This window comes from Asparagus officinalis, chromosome 1, assembly GCF_001876935.1.
Source record: "Asparagus officinalis chromosome 1, Aspof.V1, whole genome shotgun sequence".
NCBI lineage: Eukaryota > Viridiplantae > Streptophyta > Magnoliopsida > Asparagales > Asparagaceae > Asparagus > Asparagus officinalis.
Window position 1 is genome coordinate 227,965 of NC_033794.1, and position 12,190 is coordinate 240,154.

At 37.2% G+C, this 12,190-nt stretch overlaps 2 protein-coding genes across 3 annotated transcripts in view; one reads left to right on the top strand and one right to left on the bottom strand.

Annotated features, from left to right (window-relative positions):
- Positions 1–2,168, top strand: part of LOC109845000 (enhancer of rudimentary homolog) — a 14,848-nt gene extending 12,680 nt beyond the window's left edge. The window contains exons 3-4 of the mRNA XM_020414183.1: positions 1,626–1,746; positions 1,844–2,168. Coding sequence (XP_020269772.1) covers positions 1,626–1,746; positions 1,844–1,937 — 215 coding nt within the window. The 3' untranslated portion in view covers positions 1,938–2,168. The remainder of the gene's footprint in view (positions 1–1,625; positions 1,747–1,843) is intronic.
- The window catches only part of LOC109845008, a 41,414-nt gene continuing 31,731 nt past the window's right edge, over positions 2,508–12,190 (bottom strand). Inside the window, exons 5-6 of one of the 2 annotated variants that reach the window (XM_020414201.1) lie at positions 3,796–4,133; positions 2,508–3,254 (exon numbers count right to left, since the gene is read on the bottom strand). In XM_020414201.1, coding sequence (XP_020269790.1) covers positions 2,692–3,254; positions 3,796–4,133 — 901 coding nt within the window. In that variant the 3' untranslated portion in view covers positions 2,508–2,691. Of the gene's footprint in view, positions 3,258–3,795; positions 4,134–12,190 lie in introns of both variants that reach the window. The other variant, XM_020414193.1, reaches the window with a different exon arrangement.

Genomic DNA, 12,190 nt, shown 5'->3' on the forward strand with positions numbered 1-12,190 from the left:
AGAACCAACTGGGATCCGTCGTCGACCACTGTAGCACTCGCCTGCGTTCTCGCCGAGATCTGTGGGACCGGTTTGATGCCGAGATTTATGGGGCCTAGAGAGGGGAAAGGGAGGATAGAGAGTAAAAAGAGGGGTATTAAAGTGATTTTGATAAAAAAAGTCAACAGGAAAAAATAAAGGTAGTTCATGTATTACAACACTATTTTGAAGGTGATTTCCATATAAATACTCTTCTAAAACACACATAATTGATTGCTATTTGGTTGAAAAAATAAAAAATGGATAATAATCGTGAATAATAGCCAGCGAAAATCGTAAATTGTAAAGTACACATAATTCTTGGGTAGATATAGATATGAATAAAAATTAACAAATTGTTGGTTATAGCCCCATGAAATCGCGAATTTTCAAGTACTTATAATTGATAGCCAAGGGATAAAATCAATAGGTTATAGCTCATAAAAATTATGAAATTTTAAATATACCTAATTATTGTCATCGGGCTAAAACAGAAAAAAAAGAACAAAAATCGTTATTTATAGCACATATAACTCGTGAATTTTGGAGTACACTTATTTTCCATTGAGTCGGTCATAATGAACAAAAAAGGACAAAAATTATGGTTTATAACCCAAGAATATCATGAAATTTTTAAGTACGATGAATTTCTAGTAGATCAATAAAAGCAAAAATGAACTAAAGCAGCGGGTTACAACCCATGAAAATCGTGAATTTTGAAATATCATAATTAATTGATATTGGCTTGAACAAACAAAAATGTAGAAAATTTGTGAGTTATCGACTATGAAAATTGTGAAATTTGACCTAAGCCTAATTGTCATTGGGTCGAAATATGGAAATGGAAAAAAATTGTGTGCTATAGCCTAAGAAAATCGTGAATTTTGATGTGCATATAATGAAGCATTCATGAGGAAGAGTGAGATTTAGCACTTATCCATATCAATATGGATGGATGGTCTTCTATTTGGGAGTCATGATTCAGTCTAGTGGTATTCTTCTTTATTACATACATCAACTGATTTGTTGATGTTTGAAACATGTTTTAGCTTCAATTTATTCAGGCTTCAACCTTTTAATGGTTCATTTCACCAGCCAATATTTTGTTAAGGATCGAGCTGAAACTAGAAAAAGGTGATGCATAATGCTGAGCGCTAAAATTAGAAGACCCCCCCCCGCGGGTTGGGGGGGGGGGTGCGCGGTGGGGGGGTGGGGGGGGGGTGGGGGGGTGAACTCATTATCTTTTCTATGTGCGGACTATAGCAAGTAGTAAATTGCTTTTCTTAGTACTAAAATGATGGCACTATGCCCTGAAACCTTGAGAAAATAGTGGTAGGACAGAGATTGATACAAATGGCAATCCTCTATGTTTTACTCCATAAAAAGTTGTGCTTGTCTAAGTCAAGTGGTGCCAGCTATTTTGATTGGAGTGATTTTCAGAGAAGTATTAAAATTTTAGGCTCATCAGTTTTCTTGTTTTGACTGTGCCTAGTGTCGTTCTGGGCATTATGTCACCATAATATCATCATGCAATATTTCCAATAGCTTGTAGGAGAGCTTAGTATCTTATTATTGCATGTGATTGATTTTTGTTTGACATGCAACAGGAATCTGCGCGCTTTATGAGAGAAAAATCAAGGATATTAATCCAACCGTCAGAAACATCACCTATGACATTGCTGATCTTTACAACTTCATCGATGGCCTTGCAGATCTGAGTGCACTAGTGTATGATCTCATTTTCTAGCCATATAACCATTTTCCCTCTTTTTTCTTCTTTTCTCGAGACTATGAACTAAAGCTTTCTCCTTGTCTCCAATCACAGCTTTGACCACTCAATTCACGCTTACATACCAAATGATCGGCAATGGATTAAGCAGCGCATGTTTCAGCACCTTAAGAAACTTGCTTCACGTTAGAAGATATCGTTCTCAGTCTGTCCCTGGGAGAAAGGACAGAAGCATGGATTAATATGTTGTATTAAGTTTCTCTTGTTTAATTCTAATCAGAGGTACCTGCCTTGCTTAAGAATGTGTGCATATGGCTTGTTGGGTGTTTTGGATTAATATCTGTTTGGGATTGTACTTTTGACTCTGATCTTGATTTTGAAGATGAAAATATAGTCATGATATGCCTGGTTTTTTCCTTTTCCTTTTTCTTTTTAGGAACGAGTGGAGAGCTTATATAATAGGCAAGTATTGGCATTGTGATCGACCGGTTGCCTTCATTTTAATTTTGTGATACGATAGCACCTAGCAAACCAAGCTGCAGGAGTCTTTGGCTGATCGGTTATTTCTCATTCTTTGTATATCCTGCGATATATAACTAAAGTTGGGAATAATGGATGTGATCAAGACGGCGACATAGACTAGCATGGTGAAGCCATCTCTTTTCACAATGTAATAAGTGAATTTCTCGTCGCTTTGTTCCTTGATATCCCATTTTGATAAGCGAGGTGTATGCCCACCTGATATAGGATGCCGCAGCAATAAAAAAAAGGTTTTTTTATTTAAAGTTGATACAGGATGTCAACAAAGAATAATACACTCAACATTTACACATTCGAGAGAAAGGAGAGGATCCGTTTCACAAGGAAGAAAGCGTTTTCAACATATTAGCAAAATTTTTTCCGCTTACAGATTCTATTTACAGTGAGAACTATCTACGGAGTGATTACGGGTTCATCCAGTCTGACTTTTCAGAATCCTCTGCAATATTGAACAAGAACTGCGGCAACGAAGCAATCCTAGGCAAATGCATCAAGAGCTCCCCATACGACTCCTTTCTTGACATACTCGGTTGTTTACCGCTAAAGTGATCATTATTAATACTAGCCTCCTCTGCTCCATCAGAAACATGAAACAGTGCCTTTCTCTCTGGAGCCCCTGTATCATTATCATCATTACCATCTTGAGGTTGGATCAGGCAGCAAAGGGAGTTGACCCTTGACATGAGAAATTGTTCATCAGAAGCAGAAGCAGAAGCGATTTGTGAATCGCTGAGAAGGTATTGTGTCAGCTCTTCCAACATTGATTTGTCGAGTGAAGAATCTGTTGGTAAAAGTGGGTTGCCTGCGGTTGTTTGCCCAGAGATGCAGTTTCCAATGTGGTTTACAAGGTCAATCACGGACATGGATGAGCGAAGTCCAGGCACTTTTATCTGATCCCAGCGCTTGGTATTGCTCGACTCTTTGGTTCCACTAGTTGTCGGATTCTCTTCCGTAATTTGAGAAAGCCCTGCTAAAATACAGTTAACAAAGCATCTTTGAGATAGGTTTTCTCAGGACAATAAAAGGAAAAGAACAGGAAAAAGAAAACAGAAAACAGGGAAAATTTGGCTCCACAGCCTAAACAATACATATTTCAATCAATAATTCACATCAACCTTTGACTCCAATTGGAGAAATAAAAGAACATTTGAAAAGTGAAGAAAGGGTCAAGACTAGAAGTGGCTCTCAGCTGACAAGCAGCAGTATCACATGAAAGGATCCCAACAGATGATCCAATCACAGCTACAACTTGTTTGCATGAAATAGATAATCTATCCTTTTGGAATCTCAGAGATGTGATTGGATCATCAGAGATGTCTAAAAAGAAAAGACTTACATTAATATATCTATCCTTTTGGAACACATCAATCAATGCACGTCACACGCTATTACAGCAGATTTATGAAGTGGTTTCTAGAAGTACAAGTATTAGGAGAAAGACCTCATGTACACAAAAGCAAATGCTATAACAGCGCAAACGAAAACCTCAACGTAGTTTCAAGAAGTACCTGATCTAGGAGAAGGGGTTTTTTCCTGTGGCAAATCGTCTGGTGTTCTACCAATAGGAAGACAGATCTCATTATTAGTGGAAGGTGATAGGCCATCATGTGATAACATAGAATCCTGGAATCTACAAATTTTGGAATCAAATCCATCCTTCAGATCATCAAAACCGTGACACTTAGATTCAACATGATCCTCAAAAGCAGAACCTCTTGATTCAAAATAAGGAGATTCTAAGATGATCTCCGGCTGCTGACTTAGTGAGTTTAGGCGTGGATCACACTGAATGAGCTTCTCAAAATGCTTGCTTAACAGGCCCGGTGGACACTGAAGAAAATGTCTCCTGCAAAAAGAATTTGCATAAACATCATAATAGCAATGTCATGATCATAGTTATAATAGTACGAAAATTTCAACCATTAAACAAAGAAAGAGTTCCTATCATAGAACAATGTATTAGGAAAAGTCAAAAGGGAACACAGAAAGGAAGGGCAAAAGAAATGAAAAACTTATAAGCTTGTCACTGCCGTCATGAAATTCATAAAGTTGTCGGATGTCGGGTAGGCTAAGCAGATTGTGAGTTATAGCTCATAAACTCTCGAATTTGAAAGTACACATACTTAATTTCCTTTAGGTAAAAAAATGAAAAATTGTTGTGAATTTCGATATATGCAAATTTAATTATCATTTTGTTGAAACAGCAAAAATTGACATACTCATGGTTTATACCAATGAAAATCGTGAACTTTGACGTATGCAAAATTAATTACCACAGGGTCGAAATGAACGAGAATGGACAAAAATCATGGATTAAACGAAGATCACAAATTATGAAGTACCCATTCCATTCATATTTTGCTAAAATAAATGAAAATAGACAAAAATTCGTGTTTTATAGACCATGAAATTGCCATAGGGTCAAAATAAACGAAAACGTAGAAAATCAAGGGCTAAATCCTGCAAAATCATAAAATTTTAAATACGCAAAATTAATTACCATTGGATCCATTAAAATCATGATTTTGGCAGTGCGCATAATAAATTCCAATTAGGTTGAAATGTCCAAAAATGGAAGAAAATCATGGCTCATAGCCATTTTTCAGTCATTTTGAGCCGTTTGTCAAACAAATTCACGAAGACCAAAACTCGTGATTTCGTGAGCTATAAACCACGATTTTCAACCATCTTTAGTCGTTTCGACACAAAGACAAATAATTTTGCGGAAGCCAAAATTCAAGATTTTATGGGTTAGCACCCACGCTTTTTGTCCAATTTTAGCCATTCTAGCCTATTAGCAAATGATTTCATGGAGGCCAATATCTACAATTTCATGGGCTATAACCCACAATTTTTAGCCATTTTAAAAAAAATTCACGGATGCCAAAGTTCATTACTTCATGAGAAATAACCCACAATTTTTGCCTATTTTATTTATTTTGACCCCTTGGTTTTGCGAAGGACAAAATTCACAATTTCATAGCCTATAACCCACGATTTTTGGCTATTTCTTAGTCATGTCGACCCATTGATAAATAATTTTATGGAGGTCAAAATTCATAATTTCATGAGCTATAACCCACGAATTTTGGCCATTTTTATTCATTTCTACCTATTCTCAAATAATTTCACGAGCCAAAATTAAAGATTTCATAAGCTATAACCCATGATTTTTGGCCATTTTTAGTTGTTTCCGCCCTCTTTTTAAATAATTTTGCGGTGACAAATTCACGATTTGATGAGCTATAACCAATAACTTTTGGCGATTTTTAATCGTTTTGACTCTAAAACAAATAATTTTGTGGATGACAAAATTGAAGATTTTATGAGCTATATAACCCACGATTTTCGGTCAAATTTAGTCGCTTCGACATGTTAGTAAATAATTTTGCAGAGACAAAACTTGCGGTTTAATGAACTATTATTCATGATTTTTAGCTATTTTTAGTTGTTTCGACTCATTGGTAAAAAATTTAATGGAGGCCAAAATTCGCGTTTTAATGAGCTAAAGTCCATGATTTTTTCTAGTTTTAGTCATCTACACCCATTAGCAAATAATTTTGCAAAGCTAAAAATTCACGATTTTATGAGCTATAACCCTATATTTCTATGCCATTTTTTGTTGTTTTGACCCGTTGACAAATAATTTCATTGATGCTAAAATTCACAATTTAATGAGCTATAACTCATGATTTTTTGCCATTTTAGTCGTTTCGACCCATTGGTAAATAATTTTGTGGAGGCCAAAATTCAAGATTTAATGAAATTTTCCATTTTCAATCGTTTAGACCAATTGGCAAGTAATTTCTCGATAACCAAAATTCACGATTTCACGAGCTAAAACTAATAATTTTTTTTATTTTGAGTCATTTTAACTTGTTGACAAATAATTTTGTAGTGGGCAAAATTTACGATTTTATGAGCTATAACCCACGATTAAAGGCTATTTCTAGTCGTTTCGACCCTTTAGCTAATAAATACATGAAGACCAAAATATATGATTTCTTAAGTTATAACACATGATTTTTTTGCCATTTTTAGTCATTCCGACCCCTTTACCAAACAATTTCAAAGAGGTAAAATTCATGATTTCATGAGTTATATCTCGTGATTATTGGTCATGCTTAGTCGTTTCGAATCAATAGTAAATCATTTTGCAAAGTCCGAACTTCACGATTTCATGAGCTATAACTCATGATCTTCAGACATTTTATATTGTTTTGACCCATTATCAAATAATTTCGCGGAGTCCTTCATGAGTTATAACTCACGATCTTCAGACATTTAAGTTGTTTTGACCCATTAGCAAATAATTTCGCGGAGTCCAAACTTCACGATTTTATGAGCTATAGCCCTTGATTTTTACCATTTTTACATGTTTCGACCTATTGAAAAATAATTTTGTGGTGTCCAAAATTCACCATTTCCCAAGCTACAACCCCCAATTCAAAATGCAAAATTTCGTGGAGGTCAAAATTCACGATTCCCTAAACTATAACTTATGATTTTTTGGCCATTTTTAGCATTTCAACCAGTTAGCAAAAGATTTCACAGAGGCAATAATTCACCATTTCTTAAGCTATAACTCATGATTTTTGATCATTTTTATTCATTTCCACCTATAGGCAAATAATTTCAAGGAGTTCAAAATTCATAATTTCATGAGATATAAGTCACGATTATTAGCTATTTTTTTGTTCATTTTGACCCGCCATCGAAAACTTCTGCAATGGCTTGAATTCACGATTTTTTAACTATAACCCATGATTTTTTTTGCCATTTTAATCATTTCGATCCTTGGTAAATAATTTCGCGAACATAATTCATAAATTCATAAGCTACAGCTCACGATTTTTTGTCATTCTTAGTCATTTCGACCTCTTGGCAATTAATTTCATAGTGGTTAACATTCGCGATTTCTTGAGCTATAACCCATAATTTTTGGTTATTTTTAGTCATTTCGAACCTTACCAAATATTTCACGGAGGTCGAAATTCACATCTTCATTAGCTACAATCCACGATTATTGAACATTTATTCTCATTTCAAACAATGATTGCTAAATAATTTTGTCGAGTCCAAAGTTCGTGAATTCATGAGATATAGCTCACAATTTTTTGTCATTTCTAGTCATTTCTCTCATTGGCAATAATTCGACGGAGGCTAAAATTCACAATATCATGAATTATAACCCACAATTTTTGGTCGTCTTCAGTCATTTTGACCTATTGGCAAATAATTGGAGAGATGAAAATTCAAAATTTCAACAGCTATAACCTGACTTTTCGTCAATTTAGTTTTGATAAATAATTCCTCACAGATCAAAATTCACGATTTCGTGAGTTATAATACACAATTTTTGATCATTTTAGTCATTTCGACCTATTAGCAAATTAGCAAATAATTTCATGAGGTCAAAATTCACTATTTTATGAGCTATAACCAAGAACTTTAGTAGTCATTTAGATCCGATGATTTTGCGGAGGCTAAAATTCACAATTTAATAATTTTAAGAGCTATAACCCATGATTTTTTGTCATTTCAAACCGATTAGATCCATTAGCTAATAATTTCGTATGGGCCAAATTAATGATTTCATGAGCTACAAACCACGATTTTGATCTTTCTTATTAGTTTCAGCCCGCAAGTAAATAATTTTGCGAAAGCCAAAATACATGATTTCATAAGCTATAACCCATGATTTTTTATCATTTTATAGGTTTCGAGCCATTAGCAAAGGATTCTTTGGACATCAAGATTCACAATTTTATGAACTATATAACCCATGATTTTTAACAATTTTTAGTCATTTTGACACATTGGCAAATAATTTCGCGGAGGCCAAAATTCATAATTTTATAGGCTATAATACAATTTTGTCAATTTTAATCGTTGTCACATAATTTCTCAGTGGCCAAAATTCACGATCTTATGAGCTATAATTAACGATTTTTAACTATTTTCAATCATTTCAGCCGCTGGCGGATAATTTCGCTAAGGCCAAACTTCACGATTTCATGAGACCACATTATATTTGGCCATTTTTGTAAACTTTGCCCATTGACAAATAATTCCACATGCACCAAAAATCACGATTTTTTGAGCTATATCTTACGATATTTGGATACTTTTGTCGCTTCAATTTGTTGGCAAAAATTTTTGTGGAGTAAAAATTTCACGATTTTATGAGCTATGAACCTCGATTTTTGGCCATTTTTACTCGTTTCGACTCATTAGCAAAAAAATTCACAGAGGCAATAATTTGCCATTTCTTGGGCTATACTCTATAATTTCTAGCCATTTTTATTCATTTTGGCCCATAACCAGCAAATTTTACGTAGTTAAAAATTCACAATTTCATTGGCTATATACCCACGATTATTTTCCATTTTTAGTCGTTTTCACCCATTGCCAAATAATTTCGTGATAGCCTAAATTAAAGATTTTGTGAGATATAACCCATGACATTTGGCTATTTTTACTCGCTTCGACCTGGTGGTAAATAATTTTTCAGAGACCAAAATTCCCGATTTCATGAGCTATAACTCACAATTTTTTATCATTTTTAGGCATTTCGACGCATTGACAATTAATTTCGCATGGCTAACGTTCACGATTTCTTGAGCTATATGCCGTGATTTTTAGCTATTTGGCGACCCTTAGTCAATAATTTTACGTAGGCCAAAATTCATGATTTCATGAGCTAATGCACGATTATTGGACATTTTTTATTGTTTCGAACAATTGTTAAATAATTTTGCAAAGTCCAAACCTCGTGAGTTATAATCACCAATGATTTTTAGGTTTTTTTGTTCGTTTCGCCCCGTTGGCAAATAATTCTATGGAGACGAAAAATTCACGATTTCATGAATTACAATACATAAAATTTGGCCATTTTTAATCATTTTGAACTATTGGGAAATAATTTTACGGAGCCTAAAGTTCACGGTTCGTGGGATATAACCCACAATTTTTTATCATTCCTTATCGTTTCAACCTATTGGCTAATAAACTCACAAAGGCCCTTGATTTTCGGCCATTTTTTAATTTCCACCCATTAGCAAATAATTTCGTAGGCAATAACCTACGATTTTGGCAATAATTAATCATTTCAACTTGCTGGCAAACAATTTCACGAAAGTCAAAATTCACGATTATATGAGCTATAATCCAGATTTTTTTACCATTTTAGTCATTTCGACACATTGATTCAAGGAGGTCAAAATTCACGATTTCATGAGCTATATCCCACAATTTTGAGTCATTTCTAATCGTTTCGACCCATTGGCAAATAATTTCGTAAAGGCCGGACTTCACGAATTCATGGATATAGCTGTGATGTTGCTAGCTAGCAGTTTGACGCTCATTGTCCCTCCCCCTTTCAGGTAACGAGCCCGGAGCCCGGAGAGTCGCAGGTTGAGGACGATTTTTATTAGCGCCGTTTATCCTCTTATTAGATGTATTTCATTTTGTATTCCACTCGAGACATTTTTTTTAGACGTGAGAGATTTATATTCTAGAGTTGTAAAGGCTGTGTGCCTTACTTCATGTATCAGATGTTTTGTATTTTGAGACATGTTGAGATCTCCAGACTGTTATTATTCATTTCAGACATCGACTATGTATTCCAGCTTATTTGGTTGATGAGAGGTATTAATCCGAGATCTATCATTTCATCATGTATTTATTGTAAAATCTTTTACTTGCTTTGTACCTACACCTGTTGTTGATTCCACTAGAGAGAGTAATTGTGATGGTAAAACATGTTATTGCACGGTGTGGTGCATGGCAGGTTTGACATTCCTAGTTTCACCTCGGACTGCAGTCTTGTGTGAACCCAGCGGCATCACAGTTGGTATCAGAGCTCTAGTTCCAGTATCCTTAGGATCATCCTGTGTCGAGTCGTGGAGCTAGGTTATAGTTTCTTAGGATTCATGTATAGAGTCCGATAAGAAGTTTCTAGTATGAGTGAGGACGGTATATGAATATATCTCAAAATTTTGAGAATTTTTTTTATGACAACTATTTTTGCTTAAAGTATGTGCGTGAATACTATATGATGTAAAAATCATATTGTGATATATTACGTATGTATATATGTCTACTTTGACTCATTTAACTTTTATTTTCTTATGACCAGAGAGAAATGGCAGGACGTGGCAGACCTCGCACTCGCAGAGCCGCTCAGGCAGAGCCACAGCAGGCTCCACCCGAGCAGGAGCAGGCACCACCTGAGCCGCAGCAAGCTCCCCAGTACCTCATTGATCTCATGGCTCCTATCGTAGCTAGGATGGCAGCGATTAAGGAGCTTATGACGAGTCATATCGCCCCACCGACACCACCACCACCTCCAGTAGTTCCACCACAGGGGATACCAGCCGTCCCAATCAGAGAGAGAGACCCAGAGGTAGCACCTGCAGCTATTCCACCAGCGGTACCGGATAGAGCCACGGAGCAGGAGGCTTGGCTCCGCTTGGTAGAGAGGTACCAGAAGATGAGAGCACCGAAGTTCCAAGGCTCTTCAGACCCACTTGTAGCCCACAAATGGAAGGAGGATGTGAGTAATGTCCTAGACATACTCAATGTAGACTCAGTACAGAAGCAAAGACTGACATCATATAGTCTGAAGGGGATACCGGGAGATGGTACCGATTCCAGTTTCCATTAGAGCAGCGGATGATCCTCACTTGGGAGGATTTTGTTTACTTCTTTGACGCGCAGTATGTTTCTTCTGCATCACGGATTGGGAAGGAATTTGAGTTATCCCGTTTGACTCAGGGGGACATGTCAATTGCAGAGTTTGAGAGCAAGTTCATAGAGTTCCTGCATTTCACGGGGATGTGGCAGACAGGAGGGAGTCGGGCTCAGATGTTCCTAGCAGGGCTTCGCCCTAATCTTCGCCGATACCTCGTCTCGAGGAAGTTCTATTCAGTCCGGGAGGTAGCTGAGACCGCCACCTCACAGGAGAATGAGACGGCTATGTTTCAGAAGGACAAGGAGGGGAAGACTAAGACAGGACAGATTGGAGTCAAGGGGAAGAACAAGATGCCCTTGACAGGACATCAGCAGCAGCAGCAGGGCCCTCATAAGAGAGGACCCCAGCAGGATTAGAGGGCACATCATCAGCGCAAGTTTCAGGGGGTATGTTTTAACTGTCGCAAGGTGGGACACAAGGCATCAGAGTGTCGTAGTGCACCAATAGGAGCTCAGCCGGGCAGGGGTCCGAACCAGCAACAGCCGCGACAGCAAGGCCGAGGTTAGGGTCAGCAGGTCAGGCTTGAGACACCGCCAGCAGCGCAGAGGCCAGAGGAGCAGGTTCGAGCAGTCCAGGAGGCCCCCCAAGGGCAGATTGTCCCGTATTTTCCAGCACCAGCGGTAGAGCAGTCTTCAGCACCAGGCAGAGTATATGCAGTGGTTCCTCGTGATCATGGTGCCAGCGGTGCAGTTGTGGAGGGTACGTTCCTCGTGAATTCCTTTCCCGCCCCCCCATATTCTTTTCGATTCGGGAGCTTCGCATTCTTTCATTTCATATGCTTTCATGGTTAGACTCCAGCTCGTAGCTCATTCGTTAGACACCCCTTTATTAGTTTTCACCTCTCTAGGAGAGGTATCGCTTCTGAAGAGCGTTTGTAGGAGGTGTATCATCAGTTTCGACGAGTCCGAGTTCATAGTCGATCTGATAGTTTTGCATATGTCCGAGTTTGATGTCATCCTTGGTATGGATTAGTTATCGTCTTACCATATTAGTATTGACTGTTTTGCGAAGACAGTCAGATTACGAACGTCCGATGGGTCCGAGATGATTGCGGCTACTTCTCAGGGCAATCGCTTTACGGAGTCGTTTCTGGCGTTCATCGATGAGGTGATGCGACGGGATCAGAGTTCTGATATATTGGAGACTAG